General features: G+C 42.8%; 1 protein-coding gene across 4 annotated transcripts in view; it reads left to right on the top strand.

Moving 5' to 3' along the window:
- The window catches only part of SESN3 (sestrin 3), an 88,389-nt gene extending 64,279 nt beyond the window's left edge, over nucleotides 1-24,110 (top strand). For all 4 annotated transcript variants that reach the window (XM_075851498.1, XM_075851496.1, XM_075851497.1 and 1 more), the window contains 7 exons: nucleotides 36-214; nucleotides 793-1,029; nucleotides 2,441-2,588; nucleotides 10,298-10,416; nucleotides 14,209-14,399; nucleotides 15,851-15,995; nucleotides 17,850-24,110. In XM_075851498.1, coding sequence (XP_075707613.1) covers nucleotides 36-214; nucleotides 793-1,029; nucleotides 2,441-2,588; nucleotides 10,298-10,416; nucleotides 14,209-14,399; nucleotides 15,851-15,995; nucleotides 17,850-17,936 — 1,106 coding nt within the window. In that variant the 3' untranslated portion in view covers nucleotides 17,937-24,110. The remainder of the gene's footprint in view (nucleotides 1-35; nucleotides 215-792; nucleotides 1,030-2,440; nucleotides 2,589-10,297; nucleotides 10,417-14,208; nucleotides 14,400-15,850; nucleotides 15,996-17,849) is intronic.
- The last annotated feature ends 242 nt before the right edge of the window (nucleotides 24,111-24,352 follow it).

Genomic DNA, 24,352 nt, shown 5'->3' with positions numbered 1-24,352 from the left:
CGTCCACGTCGTTTTTCTCCCCCCTTTCCAGGCAGCCGCCCGGCACCAATGTGTGTACTTGATAAACATGCATGTGGATGAGTTCCTGAACACAGGAGGATCCTCGGAGTGGCTGAACGGGTTGCAATATGTGCCACAGAGGCTAAAAAATCTAAACGAAATCAACAAGCTCCTCGCACACAGACCTTGGTTAATAACCAAAGATCACATACAGGTAATGGTACCAGCTGCGCCCAGTAAGAGATGGTTCTACCCAAAGTGTAAACCACTATAATGGGTATAAATACATGGGCACTTCCTCCCTATCAATCCATTCACACTGCCCATACGTAAAATTATTCATTACGGGCATCACAAGGCAACGCGTTTAGTTGGGTCATCCTAAAGAGTTTATATGAGATGAAAGAAAAATGACAGCTGTTATCCAGGAACAGTGCCACACTTGTCCATAGGCTGTGTCTGGTATTGCAGCTCAACCCCATCCGCTTTAATGTGGCTGAGCTGCAATACCACAAACATCCCATGGACAAAGATGGCGCTGTATCTGGAAAACAACAGCTATGTTTTTCTAGTCTAAATCCAAACATCTCCTTCTAAGTGGTTTTATGGAATTAAAGATTAGAAAGGCACATAACTTTATCAAGACTTGTGATTTCTGTCAGTGAATGGAAACCTGCACAAGGCCGATAACCTATCTGGTCATGTCTGACACAGGTGAACCGTTAATTATAAGAGATATTCATCTGATATAAGGTTCCAAATGTATTTTTGCTCTCATTTCTCCCCTTTTAGAAATTGGTGAAAACAGGAGAGAACAACTGGTCGCTGGCTGAGCTGGTGCATGCCGTGGTACTGCTGGCTCATTACCACGCGTTGGCAAGTTTTGTGTTCGGCAGCGGAATAAATCCAGATAGGGACCCCGAAACTTCGAATGGACTGCACTTAGTGGTGAAAAACAAGCTTTGCGTTTGTGATCTTGCCAACGATAACAGTATAGAGAACACGGGCCTGATGGGCAACAGCACTGAGGTCAGTGAAGAGAACCAAATCTGATTTTCTATTCCAATCTCTCTAACATCTACAGATTTTAAGGAATGTGTGGTGGGTAAATCATTGCCAATCGTGCTGTAAACATGGCTGGCATCATAACCATACGGTCTAATTATTATTCATATTTGATCATCTGAACTGAGAGACTCTCCCTATAGGTGACCGTCTCCAGACTCCCCCTTATGATCACTATAAATGATAATGCAAACGACAGCCCCCTATAAACAAGCACGTTTGGCTGGGACGAAAAATTAGCGAGATAAAGATAATCAGCTGTTAGTTGCATATGGCGCCACTTATCTCTGGGAAAACAATAGGCCCTATCAGGTTGATATAAAACCTATTGGATCCATTGACCATCTGCCAGTCCCTGTACTACTTAGGCGTCGTTCACATCTGCGCCAGGGCTCCATTCCGATAGAATGTCGGAGCTTTCCGTCGGGCTGGAGCCCTGACTGACACAAACGGAAACCATTGGTGTCAATGGGGACGGATCCGATGCTAATGGTTCCCGTTTGTCTCAGTTGTGCAAGGGTTCCGTTGACTGCGCTATTGATTCTGTCAAAACGTATGGTCATGGTATGGGGCTACATATGTTCTATGTCATTTAGGATGTGAGGTGAGGCTGTTTTTGCTCCTGTGTATATTGGGCTGTAAGTATATAATGCCTATATAATTGGTATATAGAAAATACCCACATCAGTTTCTGAAAAGCAACCCCCAATATCTCTTGGGGTCAGATGCGCCACATTCCTTTCTAAGGCTTCGTTCACATCTGCGTCGGGACTCCGTTCATGGGTTTCGTCTGAGCTTTTCGTCAGGGGAACCCATGAACGGAAACCATAGGTTTCTGTTTGAATCACCATTGATTTTAACGGTGACACATCCGGTGCAAATAGTTTTTGTGTGTCTCATTTGCTTAAGGGTTCCGTACGTTTTTTTTGCATGGTCGGTCGTTCTACACCACAGTCAGCCGAATCCAATCCTGATGTGATTGATAACAGGGAACAATAGACTACACTCCTCTGTCTAGCATAGATGAGATAGGGTTTAGGTTCAGTCTCCCTATAAAACCCACAACTGTAGGGATGCAGAAGTTGGGCCCCTTATTGTTGATGGGCAGAGAAAATCATATAGGTTTTATATCAACCTGCTCAGGCCTATTGTTTTTTCCCAGAGATCAGCGGCGCCATATGCAACTGGCGGCTGCTTATCTCAGTCTGCATGACCGCCTCTCCATTGTTTGTGACCTGAGTCATGTGTTGAAGCTGATGGATTCTTACTAATGACTGACCTAGAAGAAAGGTCCATAATCGCAAACCTCCTGTGAATGGGTTGTAATTTCATTTTTTGAATGCACTATAAACGCATAATTTTGAATCATTCACAGAATACTGACTATGAAAGTGAGATAGAAGTTTTGATGGAAAGAATGAAGAAACTTCAAGAAGAACGAGAGGAGGAAGAAGCCTCCCAGGAGGAGATGGCCACACGTTTTGAGAAAGAAAAGAAGGAAAGTCTTTTAGTTGTCTCCGGAGGCAAGTACAGCAAGATAATAGATATAAAGGGGTTTTCAGAAATACAAAATGATGTCCCCGGGACCTCCACCCATCAGCAAACGGAAGGGGCCACGATTGTCTCTTGGGCCCCCTCAGTTTTTATCCTAGTAGGGCATATGGACAGGGAACTCATTTAAATATAAATTAAAAAGAATACCCAGCTTTTTGAATGGTAATTCTGCCTAGTAATCCGGTGATATACAGCGGAGTATGTATCGATATATGACTACACATCTCTCAGAACTTTAGGAAATTTGGGGGTCTGTCCCTAATGGCAGGTTTTGTGGCAAAAGCCATAATAGTTTTTGTACATAAATAAAATCTAGCGTTAAACGGGTATTCCAATCTATAAATGCTTGATATGTGTTGGTCCCACCTCCGGGAACACTCCCTTATCAGGAGAACGAGGATCTCGTGACCCGGGTTTGCTTATTTCCATATAGAAATTCTAAAAAATAGCCGTGCGCCATCTCTCTATTGACCTCAGTGGGAAAAGTGGCACACAGCTCTTGGCTGCTGTCGGCTCAGGGCTGATGTCATTTGCTCTGCCCCCCCTCTTCTCTCAGTGTTATAGATACCAGCAGCAAGGGGAGAAGAGCACTCATGCCAGAATCTGAGATCTCACACACAGGCAGCATTAGTGTCAGCGTATGCACAGGGAGAGGAGATCACACAGGAGCTGTATTTGAAGGGGAAAGCAGTACAGTGATGAAACTGCTGATGCATGAGAGCTAGTGAAGGCAGCAGCATCCTGGACATAGACTTCACATCCAGCATGTGGATTTTTATCTACATGTAACCACTAACCTATATAAAAATCATGTTTTCCATGTCAAAGGTGTCCATAGATTTAAAGCGCTCGTCATGCTAGGCAGCGTTTTCATTAAACTGTGTTGCAGTTCACAAAATGGCTGTTTCCTCTGTTTAACTGAATATAATGCAAGATAGAGATCTGAGAGGTGGAGCATGGAGCCTCTAGTGACTGACCCTGAACTGGTTATACATTAAGTTATGTAAGGAGCAGTCACCATTATACGTATTATGTCAAATAAAGCAGTTAAGACATTGAGGAGAGGAGGTGGCTCAGGGGGCAAATGCTATTGACTTCAAAATAAACCAGCAGCTTTCCTGCAGAATTTATAACTCCCAAAGACAGATTTTCATCATTTGGAATCAGCAGAAGCCACCCAGATCTTCGTGGATTTCTGCAGCGACACTTCTGTCACCATAGACATTGTACTTCAGATTATGTATTTTATGAATGGTTAAATATTAATATAACGTAAAGGCTAATCCCAGTGAATAACACTGCAGTCAGCCACTCCCCAGTCTGAAGTTGCTGATAATAGAGAACAATAGACTGCATTCATCTGCACAGCAAATTCGAGGTAACATAGCCTTTAGATCCAGTCTTCCTTTAAAGGTTATCTTTCATTAGGACTAATAGGCCATAAGGATGTCATAGAGGTGGTTGCACCGCTTGGCACCTCCCTCTGAGCCAGAACGGAAAGCCGATCTATAACAATGGCTCCCGCTATGGACGGCCATTCCTCTCTAGTACAGGGGAAATGTCTGGCCAGATAAGGCACCCCCCCCCCCCCCCACAAAATCAGCTGTGTGCCAGGAGCAACTGCCCAAATGTTATATCTGACGGGATGAACTCTCTGGTGCACATAGGTTAGGCTTCATTCACATCTGCGTCAGGGCTCCGTTCTGGCGGTCCGTGAGAGCTTTTCCGTCAGAACGGAACCCTAATGGAAACCATAGGTTTCTGTTACCTCACCATTGATTTTAATGGTGACTGATCCGGTGCCAATGGTTTCTGTTTGTCACCGTTGTGTTTGTCACTCAGCTGTTGATTGCTTTTTGAAATGAGTGCTGTGACTTCTTGCTGGGGGCGAGGAAGAGCTGCTTCTTTCAGTTTTTACCTTTTCATATAACTTCTGTGGAGAGCTCACATACTCGTAAAATAAAAAAGAAATGAACTTAACATAAACTCTGTTATTCAACTTGTATTTATATAAAACTATATGATCTTTTTAAGTACCCCTTGGTAAAAAATACCAGGGCTGTCACTTTATGTAGGTAATAACGAATATTTGCTCATAGCAAAAGTCAACACTTGAAAAATCGCTATTTGCTATTCTCGTTTTTATGTAATGATTTTCATTTTTAGCTTATTATTTACTAAAGAAAACTTGTATTTCTGGAATTTCTAGTTCAACAACTTTATTTTTTTAAATGTAACGTCAGGTCGGCTGCAGTTCGTATTGAGCAATAACAGACAAAATCTTCTAAAGTATTCCCCAATGCATAAAATGAGGGCTTACAATATAATTACTCCTAGTTAAAGTTCTTCAATCATTGGGGGACTTGCACATTGTGAAGGAAATTCCATGTTTGCGTTACTTTATATGGAGATATTACTGGCTATTGTTGATCATCAAAAGATTTGGAGGGAAGGGAAAGCAAAGATTCTGCATTTTTATGACGTTTGGGTGACCCTGTGACTAAATAGTAGCTCCATAGCCGCTAAAAATGGCTTCCTGGACACAGGTACAAGGGGAAGTGATATCTGTATCTTTTTGGGCATATTTAATTCCCTGATCTCTAATGTTTTTGTTTGATTTGCTCCCGTTTTCTGTGGGCGTGAACCAAATTGACTGCAGGGTTGCCAGTGGAAAGTAAATTTCTTGCCTGTCTGTTTGCATGCTACAGCCGAACATATAAAAAAAAGTCTGTAGTCTGTAAATAGCACTTAGAATACAGTCTCAAGGAACCTGCCGAGCACCTAAATTCTCATAGCAACGCAAGGCCATGTTCACACGCTGTAAATGCTGTCTGAATTGAAGCGCAGATTCCGTGACAAAATCCAGACATGATCCGCCATCATTTCATTGGTTACCATGGATTCTGGTGCAAATTAAATGCTGGGCACCGAGGTGGTACTGCGTGGAAAGTAGCGTAGTAGGCCGGACGAAGGCATCTCTGTGGAGGCACATCTACTCTCCATAGACGTCAAATACCTCCTCGACATCTGTGATACTTAACTGATTCTTGTCCTCCCCTTTCCCTTAAATTACGACGCAACAAAGGGGGCACAACCTAATCTAGAGGCATAACTTGAAGCTCCTGGCACCTCCATCTACCATGTGCAATTTCCAATACTGGTTTCTTCTTATGTGGCACCAGGGTCCTTGTTTGACTTCTATCTCGGCACCCGCTATAGCATTCCCACTGACCTAATCCTATTTGTGTAATCCCAGAGACCCCCTCTATACATATAATAACTTGCATTCTAATCAATATGGATTACGTAGAGAAAATAACCTCATGGGTTAAGCCCACTTTAAGAAAGCTGGCACACGGGCGTGATATCAAGCCTCAGCGTTTTCAGCTGGCATCGTCATATTATCTGGAGTCGGAGATCACGGCTGACAGCGCCGTCTTGTCAGGATAGAACTGGTTACTGCTAACACCCTCACTCCGAGCACTGTTTACTGATCACATCGCTGATACGTATTTCATGCACATGAAACGTCAACACCTCAGAGAACATTGACGGCTGCCTCCAAGGACAGCAATACAGATTTCCCACTGTAATTACTCGTAATGTAATGACAACAACCTGACTGGGAAGTCCTGTCCGATCCAGTCAGATATCAAGTTCATCGGTGGCAGTGGATCTACACATTTAGGCCACGGCTACACCTAGACTATTTGTAGCGCTTCTTCTTGATTTTAACTCTTAAGTGACAGCTGCAGTCCAAATGAATACATGGAGTTACACGCAATCTTGTGGACTGCAGCTGTCACTCAAGAGTGAAAATCAATCATTAGCGATACAAAAAGTCTCGGTGTAGCCCTGGCCTAACGAAGCAGAGAAGAAGTTGGACCCCTCCTTGTTTTGTGAAACGGAGTTTATATTCCTGAAAACTTTAATTATTTTCTTAGTCCTACTTGGGGACTTGAACTTCTGTATTGCCGTGTATTGTGCTTCTTGCAGTCTCCTATGAAGCCATTCCTCTAGCGGGGCTTAATAGGAACGTCAACATGGCAGACCTGGTGCCTTAATTAGGTTGTCGTGACAACTGAGAGCCTATCTGCACCCCACGTGCACCTCACGGGGGGCGATGGGATGAAAGACGGGGCCCATCCTCTAACTGCTTAGATGCCGCGGTCGCTATTGACTGGCATCTAAGCAGTCAAATGGCTGAGATTGGTCATTAGAGCGAGGTGTCAGCTGTAATATACGGCTGACACCCGCGATGTATGGGGCAGGCTCAGCCCATCAGTCCGTTCCATATTCCCTCCCCCCTCCAGACTATGATGTACGTGTCCATAATAAAACTTCATCTGGTTGCCCTTGGAAACAGACTGTCACGCTGTCAGACATGTAATTCAGGGATGAGCTGTAACTGTGTAACTTTTCTGAGCTCCCACAATCCACTGTTCTCTGATAACCAGCAGAATAGACATAAATGGAGAAGAAAATGTAACCTTTGATGTAGATTTATACTGTTGACTGATGTTTCAGGTTCAGTGGGAACAGTCATTGTTTACTTCCAGTGGATAAAATTCTGTCCATGGTCATGTGATGCACACACAGCTGCACGCCTCGTTACAGTAGGTGTCTCAGTGCTGTGTCTTGTACCGAGCCGTGCATCTGTGTGTCCATCACATGACCATGGACAGAATTTTATTCACTGAACGAAAACAATGAATGTTCCTAATGAATAACCGCAAGCAGAGATCTTGAAAACCGTGAGGAATTAATACAGAAAGTATATTGGAAAATTGTATAACTTTTTATTATACAAGAATAACATTCGTTTACTGAAACTGCACAATGCCTTTAACGGGTAACTGAACGTTCAACAAACTTCTGACATGTCATAGTGACGTGTCAGAGGTTTAGATTGGTGGGGGTCCGAGCACTGAGACCCCCACCAATCGCTAGAACGAAGAGTCAGAAGCGCTGAGCCACTCCGTCTCTGATCTGCTTTTCTCGGAAAGCCGATATAGCAGTGTACAGGCCCATAGACTTTCTATTGAGTCCGTACACCGCTACATCGGCTTTCCGAGAAAAGCCGATCACAAACCAAGCGGCTCATCGCTCATCCGAGCGCTTCTGCCTCTTCATTCTAGCGATCGGTCGGGGTCTCAGTGCTCGCACCCCCACTGATCAAAACTTCTGACATGACACTATGACATTTCAGAGGTTTGTTGAAGGTTTAGTTACCCTATAATATATACATGTAGCAGACTCGTAAGTCCAGGGCTGACACAAGGGCGCAGCTCCCTCCCCTGCGCAAGGAGGGGGCATCACAATGACCCCACCACGCACGATCAACCGTAGCATTCACACAGTACTACCGCTGACCATACAGAGAGACGCACCTGCCAAAAGATACCTCCTTCTAACATGGGGGACAGACCCCTGCAGAGCGCATCTGCATAAGAATGCAGCATTATGGGATCAGTGGGGGCATCTTATGGCATAAAGGAGATGTCTAGTTCAGAAAACCCATTTTGAAATACCGTATTAGTGCCTTATGAGTTGACAGGGAAGTCCATTATATGGAACCTCCGGCAATCAAACCCTATGGCTACAACGATCGTCTCCACATGCATTGCAAGGATTTCAATGGGCACCATGTAATGCTTCCCCAGTGGTTGTTCTGCAGGAGAATTGAACACTTATTGCCACGCTTCCCAACGGATTATATTGTTAGGGGTCTTGGCATTAGGACCACCTGGGAACAGCTGCGTTTCAGGGTGCCCTTGTAACAAGGAGCAGGCAGTCCCTTTAACTTGGGAGTCTTTACATTCTAAGAAAAATGGGTGACTACCAGGACAGTCGCTGTAACCGTGCCCATATTGGCTGTCACCCAGGTTACAGGTATAACTTAATATAATTTTACGTAACTTGACATATATTTAGTGGTGATTTCAAGGATAGATGAAGTTTTTCATTTAATAGACCTTATATTCTTCCTTCTAGCGAACCGCTGCAGAATAGTGTTTTGATTGGTTAATGAAGCAGAGGGCATGACGCATCCCTCGTGATTGTTAGCAGCTAGCGGAGGCCATATGGCGCTATGTTCTGCACGGTTCGGAGGAGCTGTCTGAGCATCGCCACCAAGGTCAGATGCAGTCAGCCAGGAGGTAATTAACTCCATGGAAGTTAGTTACACAATGTAGCCACCTGCCCCTTCAGGAATAAAGGACGCTCTCTATAGATAAAGGAACGTTATTTGCTTAGTAACACGTTGTTAGAACTCTAGGGAATTGCCCGGCTACTGCAAACACCACATTCACATCAGCTTCAATCGCACGTCACCTACCTAGACACCAGTCCATAAAGCTGACCTTTCAGTGACATGTAATTGATCAGTGCACCCAACGCCATAAAGGATTTGTCCACCTATGAGCACCACTTTACCAATCGCATATAAATATACTCTGCATAAAAAGGTGAGACTTTGTAACCACATTGCATTACTTATCTTGTACTGATCCTGAGTTAGTCTGATCCAGAGCTGCATTCATAATTCTGCTGGTTTTTAATGGAAACAGTCGGCAAGCTTGTTGACACACACCCCAGCTGAGCTCCTATAATGTAGGGGACAGTTAGCTTTTTGTGCATCAGATTGCTGAACAGTGTCAGGTGTAAATACTACGCTCCCCAGAATGCACATCAAGTTTCATCTCTGTGCAGAGATGTTGGGACATTTCAGCTCTGAAGCCGACAAATTGTTGATGCAGTTTTGGAGTATAATACAGGCGGTGACTCAGGATCAGTATAAGATAAGTAATGTATGTATACAGTGACTTCACCTGCAGAATTGTGAATGCAGCTCTGGAGTATAATACAGGATGTAACTCAGGATTAGTATAACTTAAGTAATGTATTTAATAAGTTACTTAACTTTTTATGTTAAAAAAATTCAATATGTAAAATGGAGTTCAAACGCCGACATACTCTTTAAGAAGGGGGACCACATATCTCATGGATCTGGAGATTCACACCTATGAATGATCTGGAATTAAACTAAAAGTGGTTTTCCCAACTTGGACATATATGACTTATCCACAAGATGTGCTATAAATGTCCGATAGATGCGGGTCCCACCTCTGGAACCCACACCTATCTCTCGAACGGGACCCCCTGACCCACGTCCTACCTTGTCCAGCTCTTGTTTGACAAGGTGGTCGGGAGCTATGGAAACAGCTCACTTTTCTACACTATTTCCATAACTCCCATTCACTTCTATGAGAATTATGGAAACCTTGTCAGACAGTGTCCAGGGAGCTGGGGACAAGGTAGGACTCGAGTCGGGGGGTTCTAGACATAGATGCGGATGGGAATACCCCTTTAAGGGTGTTTTCCAGCTGTATGTGAAAAAAGCTGATTTATTGAATTATGTAAGTTCTGCCACTTAAAGATCTCTGCTTGCTGTCAGTGAAATCTGTCACGTGTCAATTTGACCCTATCCGACCCGCGTTCACACATATTGCACTAGTTGTTATATGAGCATGTGTCTACTGGGTTTTCTATGTTTTGTGAAATCTGACCTCAATTCTACAGTGCGGGGAAATATTCTGCAGCAGAAAAGTAAAATTGCTGACATTTGCTAAACCTTATTTTGTATAAAAACTTTTTTTTTGTAACTTTTTCTCATCAGCTTTTGATGACGATGTGGTTTCAATGGCAAATGCCTCCCGTTATATAGAAGACCCTGGATTTGGATATAAAGATTTTGCAAGACGAGGAGAAGAACATCTGCCTACATTCCGAGCACATGTACGCATGCATTATCTATACATACATTAACCCTTGCAGTCTACATTGACTGCTAATTTTAAGTGTGACCTCACAATTTTAAAGTGCTTTTAGGTCTTAAATTCTGTGCTTTTATTTTTTTCAGCTATTTTTATAGTGGTTGGAGCTCCATTTTTCTGATGCAGATCCACAAATCTCTTGCATAGACATAGTTAAATTATAAAATTCTGCCACCACTAGGGGAAGACTAGGAGCTCACTGAGTTTAATGTATAAACAGTATGCAGTAAACTCACCAGCTCCACCTAGTGGTGGCAAATTGTTATGGATTTGGAGCACTGTATCAGAAAAATTAGGCTCCAACCGTTAAAAGAAGAAATTAATCAGCGCATAATTTTAGACCTATTCAGATTAAAAAGCACAGAAGATCTAGGTCTTTATGTTAGGGCAGGGATCAACAATCTTTGTTACTCCAGGTGTTGCGTAGCTTCAACTCCCAACATGCCCTGACAGCCAAAAGCCGCCTTATTCCAGCCAAAGGCGGGCATCCTGGCAATTGTAGTTTCGCAACAGCTGGAATGACGAAGGTTGCTGACCCCTGTATTAGAGGCTTTGTTTGCAGTCTGTGCCATAATGTTCATAATTAATATTCCAACCTATAGATTTGAACGTTACAACACAATTTTTCCATCTATATTTAACTGAGCAAAAGTTTTGACAAAAGTTCAATACATTAACAGCAACCTTCAATAAAGTGTCTTATAAAATAAGCTGTTCTAGTGGAATATATATCTAAGCTGAAGCTATTCATAGTATAGCGCACAGTTCTGGACTATGGACAGAATGTTATTGTTATCGGTTCTCCTGAAGGGGGCACTACAGGTATAAAAATAATCAGACTCATTGACTAAGGCCCTATTCACACGACAGGGATTCTCAACCGTCACACGGCCGCAGTAGGAACAATAGACCCCAAATGGGGCTATTCACACGGCTCCCATAGAAGTCTATGGGGCCAAGTAAAGCACGGATGCCACTTGGATGTGATCCGAGTGAGGGCCGTGCTTTCTGCCGTTCACTCTTTTCTCCTCCTCCTCACAGAGCGAAGTGCATGTGAGGAGTAGAAGATTTTTTTGCTCCCTGTGGGAGCGGAATCCCTAATCTCTGGCCACAGCGTTGCCGAAGCTGTGGCCGGGAATTCTGCTCCAGGAGAAGTGCCTGATGTCACGGTCCATATATGGACAGTGAAGTCAGGGACTTCTCCTGGAGCAGAATCACCGGCCGATGGGCCACTGTGGCCGGGGATTCCGCTTCAGAAGCAGGGGACCGCTCCAGGAGAAGTCCATGACATCACTGGCCATATATGGACAGTAAAGTCAGGGACTTCTGGAGCGGTCCCCTACAGTGGTGCTATCTACAGGGAGGGAGGGGGGTCCCATCTACAAGGGTGGGGCATCTACCAGGGTGCTATGTACAAGGGGGCTCTGTGGCACTACCTAGAGGGGGGCTCTGTGGCACTACCTAGAGGGGGGCTCTGTGGCACTACCTAGAGGGGGGCTCTGTGGCACTACCTAGAGGGGGGCTCTGTGGCACTACCTAGAGGGGGGCTCTGTGGCACTACCTAGAGGGGGGCTCTGTGGCACTACCTAGAGGGGGCTCTGTGGCACTACCTAGAGGGGGCTCTGTGGCACTACCTAGAGGGGGCTCTGTGGCACTACCTAGAGGGGGGCTCTGTGGCACTACCTAGAGGGCTCTGTGGCACTACCTAGCGGGGGCTCTGTGGCACTACCTAGCGGGGGGCTCTGTGGCACTACCTAGCGGGGGGCTCTGTGGCACTACCTAGCGGGGGGCTCTGTGGCACTACCTAGCGGGGGGCTCTGTGGCACTACCTAGCGGGGGGCTCTGTGACACTACCTAGAGGGGGGCTCTGTGGCAATATTTACCGGGTGCTGTGTGGCATTATCTACAGAGGGATGTGTGTGGCATTATCTACAGAGGGATGTGTGTGGCATTATCTACAGAGGGATGTGTGTGGCATTATCTACAGAGGGATGTGTGTGGCATTATCTACAGAGGGATGTGTGTGGCAAAAAATATTGACAAATGAAATTCATCTGTTTTTAAAGCAGACTGGGGAAAAAAAACTGATGCAAAACGGGTCAAAATTGGCCGTTACAAACGGAAACACGGCTCGGAACGTAAACTGAACGGACCAAAATGGCAGTTTTTATCGGCCGACAAGATCCTGTCTTGCGAATAGAGCCTTAGTTGAATATTATTATTTTGTTTGTATATACCATTGGACTGACTGTTCATTTCTCTGTTGGATCGACAAAATTACATTTTATATCTACGACCAACTTTAAATTGATTGTCCATAATTTCGTTTTATTTTTTTATCGAAATGAGTTAAAAATTCTGTGCTGATTAATTTCCTAATATATCTGTATAGTGGTCTCGGCTACAATTCTGACTGCCTGCAGCCACCACTAGAGGGAGCTTACTGCATACTGTTGATACATTGAATAATAACACCGTAACCTAAGCTCCCTCTAGTGGTTGCTACAGGCAGTTAGAATGTTACGCTTTAATTGCATGTCTATGTAGGGATTTTGGAGCTTTGTGTCATAAAGATTGATCTTTGACCACTATACAGATTAAGGAAGAAATACGACCAGACAGTTTGCACGGAGCTTGTGGTAGCACCCACCTGTATCCAGTCTGCCATAGGACAAGACTACATAACAGCCAGTTTGACTATAAGGACATTTACTAAGCCAGAATCAACACTCCACAGCAATAGACATGGCAATAAAGTACAGTGCAGACGAGTCCTGCTCCAAGCAAAGCAAAGTTCATGCGCTCATCTGGTTTCCCTAGTTAAAAATTCACAGATCCATCACACGATACTATGGAGGTTATAGATATTCTGAAGAATAGGCCAATGAAGTTGTTTAGCTTTTTCTGTCAAGGCCAATAAATATTTTCCTAGGCTTTGTTGGAATTTTATTGGGGATCCTGCCTACACACGACAGCATTAGACTAGGGTCACCTTATGAGGGTCACTTTATAATTCCAGAATTTGAATTTTTTTTTAATTACATAAAAAATTAAAAAAACAAGAGAATTGAAGTAAAAAAATTTTTGTGTTGTATCATTTTTTGTTTACTTAGTGGAGATGGTCTTCACCCCTCTCTTCACAGCAGGAGAGAGATACTTTACAGTCAATGCGGTCTAGAACTTGAGATGCGCATTGATACAATCGGTCCTTCCCAGATAAATCCGCCCCATTACTGTGACATCACCACACCTCTTAGATAACCCCACCCCCTCAAATACTTTTATAGGGATACACATGAAAAAATAATATACTAGATGTCACTTACGTGTTTGTGTCCCTTTTTAAAGGTATATAGATGCAACAACCGTTTTTTTAATTCCTACAATGATTTTAGAATAAAAAAAATGGAGCAACTTTGCAAATTGCTCTTATTAAATATATCCTACCGTTTTGTGTATGCAACTCCTATGCAGTGCTATGTGTCTCTATGGTTACGGACTACAAACAAAGACTGTAGTTTTATCCTGCAGCCATGTGTTACTCCGCTCATTCTTCCTAAGTTACAAACAGTAGAATAGGGTGGAGCTGGAAGGGGGTATCACGTGACTTTAAGGTCTGACTACACAGGTTTTTCATTCCCGGTTTACGCCCCATAGTAGCGGACCATTGTAGTTCAATTCAAAGCAAAAAGTTTTTTTATAAAGTCCACGACTTATTTGTGTGTGTTCTTATTTCATTGTCTATGCGGCACAGGACTACTCCTGGGAGGATCACGGTTTCTCACTGGTGAACAGACTTTACTCGGACATTGGCCATCTACTAGACGACAAGTTTCGCATGGTCTATAATCTCACCTACAACACCATGGCCACTCATGAGGACGTAGACACCACCATGTTGAGAAGAGCCTTGTTTAACTATGTTCACTGTATGTTTGGAATCAGGTTTGTAGTTCCTGCTTTTTTTTTTTTTTTTTATGCTTTTTTATGTTGCAGATCCAATTGAAATTTTGTTTAAAATCCTGTTAACAGGAATGTCTCGTGTATGTCATTTAAGTTTCATTAAAGGGGTGATGTGGGGACCAAAAATTATTAGCAGTGTAGTCACTTCAGTATGTGATACACCTGCTAATCTACATTCCTGTCCCCCGTCACGCTGATTCTGAGATATTCATGGCGGTGGCGGGGTACCGGTAGAATAGTTGCACAGTCTTCTTTGATGACGATACGACTTTTCATCATGTGACCGGGCCCGCTGTACTCTATGTAATCGATGAACTACTGCTTATACATAGAGTACAGCGGGGTTGGTAACCTGATGAAGAGTCGTATCGTCATCAAAGAAGACTGCAACTAGGCTACCGGTACCCCGCCACCGCTATTAAAATCTCTAAATCTGCACGACTTTGTAGCGGAATGTTTATTAGAGAGTATACTCACATACTGCAGTGACTACACTACTAATAATTTTTGGTCCCCGCATAACCCCTTTAATTAGATTTCGGTCTGTAAAAGAGAAATAATGTTTACATTCTTTCTTTCTTAAATGTAGATATTTAAACGAAAAACTTCTCTGGGGGCGGCCGTGTTGGAGACACACACTTTCTTCCAGTGCAGCAGGGTGTGTGTGCTTTACGGCTGCTGCAATAAATGGAAGTTAATGGTCCAAATAGTGCCAGGAGACTAATAGTCCCCAGAAAAAGATTTACTTCTCCCCCCATCTAGAGACCAGGGACGTGGAGATGCATATAAAGCCTTGTTTGTGTGTATTGTGTATAGTTTTACCCCAATATGAGGTCTAAATAAAACTACAATTTATTCTCCAAAAAAACAAGGCCTCATACACCTATCTCACCCCCTTTAAGAGGTCTGATATTAACTTTGTGTTCTTAATGAGAGCAATTTTCCACAGCAGTGGAAGGAAAGTTATCATAAGGGTCGGACTGGACTACTAGAGAACCAGAGGATCCTCTGTTGGGCCCAGTCTCTGACACAATAATGGGTCCCAAAGGCCCAGTAAAATATAACCCCCTTTGGAGGGGACGTTGAAGCCAACCACCTGTCACCGGGGTCTATTTCTTACGGGATGATTTACAAATAACCTATTAGATCTTCCTGATGAATTGCCCTGTGCATATGTGGGACCTCCGAATCATTTCTTCTGGTGGGACCAAGGAACCTCCGTACGCCGCTGGTTGTCATCAGTGGAAACTGTGTAATGAACAGATCTGCATTAAATGCCGTTTCCCAGGCACCGGATTAGGGGAGCGGGTGTCTTGTGCAGGTAGATGCCGTGTAATGATTAATAAAGTTGTCTAGAGCTGCTATATACAGAACTTGTACACTCAAGAAATTAGCAAAGTCATTAATTTTCTATCTGACCTGATTTTCCCCAGGTACGATGACTATGATTACGGGGAAGTTAATCAGTTACTCGAGAGAAGCCTTAAGGTTTACATTAAAACTGTGACCTGTTACCCTGAACGAGCCACCAAACGCATGTATGACGGGTACTGGCGCCAGTTCAAGCACTCTGAAAAGGTAGGTTTGCTTGAAGCTGAGGCCTTCCTCGTCTCTGATGCTAGACAAAATACAATTCAGGATGTTATACTTGTATAATGAAGACGTCTGTGTTTTTTTTGGTTTTAATATACAGTTTTAAAAAATATATATATATTGTTTTTCAAGACCTCTGCTTGCTGTCAGTAAGTGGGAATTGTTTTGTTTTACACCCAAAGGTTAAGGAAAATTCCAGGAGTAATTGTAACTAGTCTAGGCAGTTCTCTGAGGTAAACAGCATGGACTCCAGTCTAACATGTTACCGGCACCGATACATTGTAGCAAATGTTCAGGACAGGACAGACTTTTTTTGTCTGCTGATTTATTTAGCGCACGGAGGATTGTCTAGACGATTGTAGCAAACCCTCAGCGGTTAGAAGTCTTAGGTCTGTCCAGGTTTTCCACCACTTGATGTAAGCAAGATGTTCCTGTTCACGAACAACAAGCAGAGATCTTAAACATGGTGAGGAATTGAAACCCAAAGGGGTGAATTTATTAAGATTGGCATTTCATAACTTATGAAGTGTACAATGCACCATATTTGTTAAAAGGCGCACGCCTCTGTCCGTGTGCCAGAAATTTAAATTCTGACTGCTATCAGTATCCGTAGATTTGTACCATAGTTTACGCCAAATTCTGGAGTAAGTGATAACAAATTTGTCGGTCTGTGGTCTCTGGTGGCGGCTTATCTCCCCTGAGAACAAAATGATCAGCATGTTGAAATCCAACTGCCTGATCCTCATGTCCCCCAACACCTACCATCGGGGGAATGGCTGGAGGCACATACACATTAGATGGTCAACCGATCCCGCCAAAATCGGCAGGTTTGGCCGACATTGATCTAATGTATATGGCCTCCTTAAGTGTACAGAGCATGATCTGCATTTTGTGGGAGATTCATGAAAACTTTCTAACCGCAAAACTATCTTTGTTGCCTATATCAACCAATCACAGCGCAGCTTTCATTTCTTATAGTGCTCTTGAAAAATTAAAGCTGTGATTGGTTGGAATGGGCACCAAAGATAGTTTTGCTGATAAACCGTTTTCATAATTTTTCCCCAATTTAGACCAGATATTATTCTGGAGGTCCAATATTCTGTTTTATAAAATATCTTTATAGAGGACACAACTAAATGATGGTTAAAAGGTTTTTCTCATAATCACAATGAATCAACTTTCCATAGGATCGGTGATAAATGTCTGATCGGTGGGGGCCCGACCACTGGGATCCTCACCGATCCTGGGAATGACTGCCGCCAGTGCCCTGCTACTGCGCATGCTCGGCCATTGTTCCATTCATTTCCAAAGGGCTGCCAGAGATCGGACTGTAATAGCCTTAGGATAGGCCATCAACCTCTGATCGGTAGGGCTCCGCGTGAAGGGGTGGAGCGCCACAGCTGGAGTTCTGTGTCCCCTTCTTTGTTTACCCATGAACAGCGCTGTCTATTTGGTTGTGACTGTGCCTGGTATGGCAGCGCACAGCAACTCAGTATCATTAAAATTAATGGGAATGTGCTGCAGTACCAGGCACTGCCATAACCAAATGTACGGAATTGCACGCAGCTGATTGGCAGGGGTGCTGAGCGTTGGACCTCCACCGATCAGATATTGATGGCCTATCCTAAGGCTTATACAGTCCCGGAAAAACCACTTTAAATAATAAAATTCTACCTGCCTGCAGCCACCACTAGGGGGAGCTGTCTGTACACAATTTATATAGCTCCCATTGTACATCATAATAAATGCATATGCTGTATCGTATGCCTATATTGATTTGTTATATCACTGTTAACCTTGCAACCGTCTCCTAATGTCTGCTCCTCTGTGTTTTTTCAGGTCCACGTTAACCTGCTCCTCATGGAGGCCCGTATGCAGGCGGAACTTCTGTATGTCCTGCGCGCTATAACCCGTCACCTGACCTGAGGTCTTGCATGTGATCATTGACGTGCAATTCGACTTCACCTTTCAGTACAACAACAGCGACCGCCTATCATGTAGCATCAAACATATATGCATTTCTAGTGTCCATGCTGGCCAAAATGTGGCAGTAATGTGCAATGAATGACCTGTGTTTGTTTTTGGTTTTTTTTCTACAATGCTCTATCTTTACTAATGTTAGCAAAATGGCACTACTATGATGTTTTTGGGTTTTTTTTTTTTTGTTTTTTTTTATACTTTTCAGCAGTAACTAATCCACACTGCTTTCTTAGAAAGTTTTATTTAGGCACAGGATTCAGATTTTTGGGATTTTTTTTTTTTCCTATGTACAGACATACATTTATATATGTATAACCAATTCTGGTTTGCCTTGTTCCATTTACGTGTAGTACTTTTGTTTTATATGAGAGAGGGGGAAAAAATGGAAAACCTAGAAAAAAATGTTTGAAAAAAAACAGGAAAATAAGCTGTACTGTCTAAATCATAGAAGATATAAACTTTTTAACCAGTATTTTGCCATCAACTTGGTTAAAAAGCAGAATCTGTGCCATAAATGCAAGTTGTAGATCTGTACATACCGGTATTACTTTATAGCTCAGCAGCTTCTGCATCCATGTGATCTCAGATCAGACTTGGTAGTTATAATTCACCGACTCTGCCAAAAATAATTTTTACTGAATGTGGATAGTAGCTGCCGGCTAAGAAAAAAAATAATAATGTGAAAGATATCCTTATCCCTTGTGGAATATTTTGCAGCATCCTACTGACGTGCAAAGCTCTGCTATATATTTGGCTTTTGAATACTGTAGAGAGTACTTTTTAACACTTTGTCTATCCGAGAGACTCTCTTAGCCGTTTAGGGTGGATTTTTCTTTTCTTTTTTTATGACACAGCAGTGTATTCAGAATAGACTGAACTAATTGAAGGTGTTTGAGCCAGTGGTGGGCAATGGGTGGGTGGACGTGACCCTCGTAGAAGCCCTATGACCATGATAATTTGGCTGTACTAACCTGATTATGTTGAACGCAAAATGGTTACTCTATATAGAGGGTCGGTCTTCAACTAAAAAGCTATCTGGTATTGGCTGGTGTAGTATCCGTTCCAGCTAGCTGTAGGTTAATCATGGGCTATGTGTAGTCTTAATCATGGTGCGGCCTAAACAATCTGGTGGCCATTACGCATGATGGTCTCCCTTTTGACCAACTGGTGACTTTCTGTCTGAATTTTGAGACGTTGGTCTCTGGTCTGACCCATGTATGACCAGTGGTCTCTTTCCTGATTCTCCTTCCTGACCTTCTATGACTATTACCTCACCTAGGCATGACCATCAATAATATTTTTAGTAACCCAGACATGGTCTCTTTTCTGACCCAGTCATGACCAGTGGTCTTTTACTTGACCGATCCTTAACTAATGCTCTTTCCTCATCAAGGTATGACTGTCAGAAATGTCTGACCACCAAACATGACGTTCTTCACCTTGCCCAACCCAAGTATGACCATTAATGGTCCCTTTACTTAGACACGATCAGGGGTGTCTTGCCTGTCCCATGTACAACTAATTCACCTTCCTGATGAATTCATGACTCCGTCTCTTGTCTGACCCATACGTAAATAACCCACGATTGATCTTCAATGGTCGAATTTCTAGCCGATAAGGCATGACCAGTGGTCTTCTGCCTGACGCAAACAAAACGGACTCTCGTGCCTGACTGAGGTATGACTGACCGTCCCCAATGCATAGCTGTAACCCCCTTGCCTAACTCCGGCATGACTGTCAATGGTCTTTTTTTTCTAACTTCCTAGGCATAACCAGTGGTCTCTTGCCTGACCTATACGCAATGAATACTGGTTTCTGACCAAGGCATGTCTTTTCTGACCCATACTTTATTTTTAGCCCCCTGCCTGACCTAAGTATGGCTGTCCGGTATGGACGTCTATTTCCTGACCAGTACACAACTGATGTCTATTCCTGACCAAGCCATGATTGACCGTTTCTTGTTTGACCAAGGCATCGACCGTCAATGGTCTTGTTTCATGACCAGTATTCTCTAGTTTGATCCCTGAAAGAATTGATATTGCCCACCACTGACCGCTCACATCCAAATCTAACAAGAGTTGCGTTATTTTCAAGTTGCATTCTTTCTTTGCAGCCAGTGATTGCCTACCTAGTGGGTGCCACATAATGTGCCACGTTAGTCGCCCCAAAGTGTTATGTAGTTTAAAAATCTGAAATAGGATATAATAGGGGAAGGAATTTTCCAGCGCACACCAGACTTCCTGCCCCGTGGAGCCAGACGCTGTGTTGTAAGGGAATGCAGAAAACAACTGTTTGTACTCCGGTAACATAGTCATGGCACACGTGATAATATTTTGTGAATATAATTATATAGCGTTTTATAAGGTTGTTGGCATATTTGGTGTTAATGTGAAGCATTATAAATTGGTGTGCACTTGGCTTTTATGCTTTAAAGTGAACATGTCCGATTCACACAGTGTAAGAATCTTATGTGTGCCATTCAATATTCATGAGGATGTATGCTATCACAAGGATACGGTTGGCATCCTGCCAATCGACTGGCACGGAGCATCATTGAGGCACTTAATGTGTTTCAGTGATGCCAACATCGCTGCTTCATATTAAAGTCAGGCGGCATTCTCTTGAATTGGTCCAGCTCACAGAATATATTCTTACGTAGCGACGGGTTTACTCTAAATGAGTGTTACCTAACCTGTGTCTTGCCAGCTGACAGTGCATGCTGGGAGTTGTTCTTTTGCAACAGCTGTAAAGCCGTAGGTTGGGGGGACACGGCTCTAAATGGCACCTTTGAGGTTCCTAGAATCTGATATTAAATAATTGCAAATTCTGTCTGATATACTTTACACTGGCAGTGCAGCTAGAGTCTGAAAAAGTCAGAGACCACTGATGGTGTATAGTTTTCCTTTCCTACAGGCTACTAGCTATAGACCACCATAGAGTAGGGCGCCATTGAGTGATTGCAATTGCAGGGACTTGGGTTTCCCTGCAGCTGCTATTGTCAAGCCAGCTCCAGACTGCTTCAGGAGAAATTATGCTAAGGAGAGTATATATTAAGGATTTACAGATAAAGCAACTCGCTAATAAATCTGTCTCGATACCTCCAAACCAGTGATGCACTTTCGTGACATTGCTTAAAAAGCCCATTTATGTAGGTAACTAACATTAAAGGGATTGTCCGGCTTAGAAAACCTATTTGCAAATACCCTATTAGGGAGTCCTGAGCTAATAGAAGGATCCTGTTGATTACACCTTCAATTGGCACTATGCAATGCTTCATTTCCCCTGTGGGGGCACTGCAGTGGAATTGAACACTTGTTGCTGGGTTCCCTTGCAGATTGTAGTTGATCACTGGGGGTCCCAGCGGCAGGACAGCCTGTGATCAGCATATTTTGAGGGACATTTTTCACAAAATCGGATTGTATTCTAAAACGCGGACAACCTCTTTAATACATCAGTGATTATAAGAGCCAAGTGGTGACAGCATAGCAGATACGGCTCATTACAAATCCATTGCTGTTCCTTCGCTTGTTGGGGTGAGTATAAAACATATCCAGGAGTCTCTCTAGTATGAACCAACCAGGGTCTCCAGGACTTGCCCCATAGTTTCGACAATAAGCAATAAGAATTTTAGAAAACTGCTGTGCCAGCATGTTCCTATGAACCACTGCCCAGGCAATAGTGTCCTCCATGGTGCCAACAGCACTTTTTAAAGTCCTAGTATTAAAGCACCCTCTCAATGAAAAAAATAATGTTTTACAGCCTTGCAGCGGGGTGTTTGCCTATGTAACTATGTAGCTGCCTCATACGATAAAAGGGTGTTGGGTAAGGAAAAGCTGACCAAAAAGAAAAAAAAATAGTTTTGCACATATTTACAGCGCCCCCTACCTCTTCCTGTACAAGAGCGGTGGGTGTCTGTCGTACTTGATCGATATATATTTGTATGTTTTTTTTCTTTCTTTTCAATGTATGAGATGTTTACTCCAGATCCTCTTACCTTCATTCATCCGTGTACTCATGATGGCTCCAAGCTGTGATATTTTGTATGCAATGTTGTTAGTGAACAAAGGTTAAGTGCAATATTCACAGAAGGCGATCACCTTGACCCTTGTAAACTGAAGTGTCCTTTCTAATCTCTTCATAATCTGATATCAAGATTGGTGGCGATATAGAAAATTATTTTATGGTTTCGTTTTTATATCTCAGTAAAAAAGTTAAAAATAAGAAAAGGAGGTTTGATAAAATGCAAACGCCATAGATCATGAGTCAAAATGTATCTGCAGTATGATCCGGTTTGGGATTAAATACTAGATAGAGGTGGGAATCCAAGACCAGAATGGCCCTAGAGATTGGGTTTATGGATCTGGACGACCCTTTTTCATACTGATGGGACGATCATTGGGGATCCCAGGGATCAGCTGCTATCCTAATTTTACAAGCCGCTGCCGTATCTCGGCGGTCCAAATGAGACGAAAGCCAAGTTATTGCCAAAATAGGGGGTTCTGATTGAGGCTAGCATGCTCTATTAGGGCATTTCAACAGAATTTGTCCAATCCCTTTAAGATCTGGCCTGGTTTTAGAAGACCTATGACAACTTTTATGCTTGGTTGGTTTTTGACAATCACATGAAATTGATAGTTCAGGATGCTAAATGGGCCTGTCTAGGTTGGTCAGTTACCCTAGCAAAAAAATCTCTTCTCCAGAAGGAAGAGAACGATCACTCTAGTGCCAAAGTTCAACCCATAGTCTGTACCTTCCAAAAAGTCATATAGAATTTGGGAAATGGTCACTGCACTTTGTCGCTAAGGCGAGAAGTCTGATTTGTGACGGAAAAAGTCTGGTCCGACCACCATGGGAGGAGTGACAGTGCAGGCACCATCAAAGGATACAACACATTTGAGGGAGTTGAACAAGAAGTCAAAATTAAAGGGGTTCTTCATTTAGATGTGGTTGAGGAGTCTAAGAACTGCCTCTGAACGAAGAGGACCTGTCAAGACCCCTTCAGCAATAAGCGGCACGTGTGGCCTTCGTTCCATTGGAATAACTAAGTTTACTTGCTCAGCCATTGGCATGTGACAGATTTAAAACACAGTGGGCCAGATTTACTAAATTGTAAGTTTAGAGAGTGTAAATTTAGACCGGGCAGTCAGTAGATGCACCAAATAAATCACAGTGGTGCATCCTGTATGATAAATTTGGTGCATCTTGCTAGACACTATTCTTCTATCAACTTTGATTTTGGCTTAATTTGAGACAGAATTTTGTGCCTGATCTTGGGCGCATTTTAAGCCAAGCCCCTTTTTGCGAAACCTTTTCTTTAAAAGAAAATTCTAACGTGAAATGCAGTAAAATTATTATTTTTTATTTTTTTTCTTACACATTCTAGTAAATCTGCCCCATTGTGGGAATAGCGGCCCATTTGCTATATCTGTAATACAACACAGTGGTCAAAAATCCTATATGTGCCCAAGGCCTAGAAGCCCCTGTGGTTCAAGTATGTTATCGTCTTCTATAATCTCACAATGTGACAGGAGGGGACAGCTGCAGGTAGAGGTTTTTTTCACCTAAATGGCCATAATAATTATTCGACTGACTATATTTGCTAGATTCGCCGTTATTTAAAGGAGTTGTTTTGAGATTTAAAAAACAAATATCTTTTATTTTTATTTTTTTTCTAGAACAGCACCGCTCTTGTCTATGGCCTGTGATTGCAGTACCAGACACAGTCCATGGACAAATGTGGCGCTGTTTTTAACAAAAGAGACTTTTTTTTTTTTCCAAGTCTCGTACAGCCCCTTTAAAGTTTGACTTGGCGAGCAGAGACCTCCTCCTGACCAACAAGGCTTGTTTAATATAATGTGGCAAGCAGATAATGGGCTATAGACCTTACCAACTCATAAGTCACTCTATAGCCAAAAGTTTGCTATACGTTGCAGCATATCATTGCCATGTTATTAAATAGGCCCCAATGGCTGAAGTTTTAGCATTTGCTTTTAAAACTTTATATGGTTTCCGTATCATTTGACTGATTTCTAGCAGTAATATGATTACTGTACTTCAATGTATCCAACATCTTATAGAGAGACTGTATTTTATGTAAATAAAGAGAATTTTGCATAACTGGATGAGTTTTTATGTAATCATTTTGTTTGCTTGAGTGAAAACATTTTGTTTGCTTTAAAGTGGATCTGTCTGGGCTCCTATCTGATCTAGTATAATATAGAGGGGAAGACGCTGAGCTCGGGGATATCTAGTTTTCTATGATTTGATTCAGTATTTTCATGCAAAAAGCTATATAACTTCTGCCAGGACACAAAGCCTGTGTGTCCTACTTTCCCCGCCCACATAGTGAAAGCCTGTGAGTC

Source organism: Rhinoderma darwinii, chromosome 2 (assembly GCF_050947455.1).
Source record: "Rhinoderma darwinii isolate aRhiDar2 chromosome 2, aRhiDar2.hap1, whole genome shotgun sequence".
In the NCBI taxonomy this organism is placed as follows: domain Eukaryota; kingdom Metazoa; phylum Chordata; class Amphibia; order Anura; family Rhinodermatidae; genus Rhinoderma; species Rhinoderma darwinii.
This window is presented reverse-complemented; position numbering and strand designations above follow the sequence as displayed.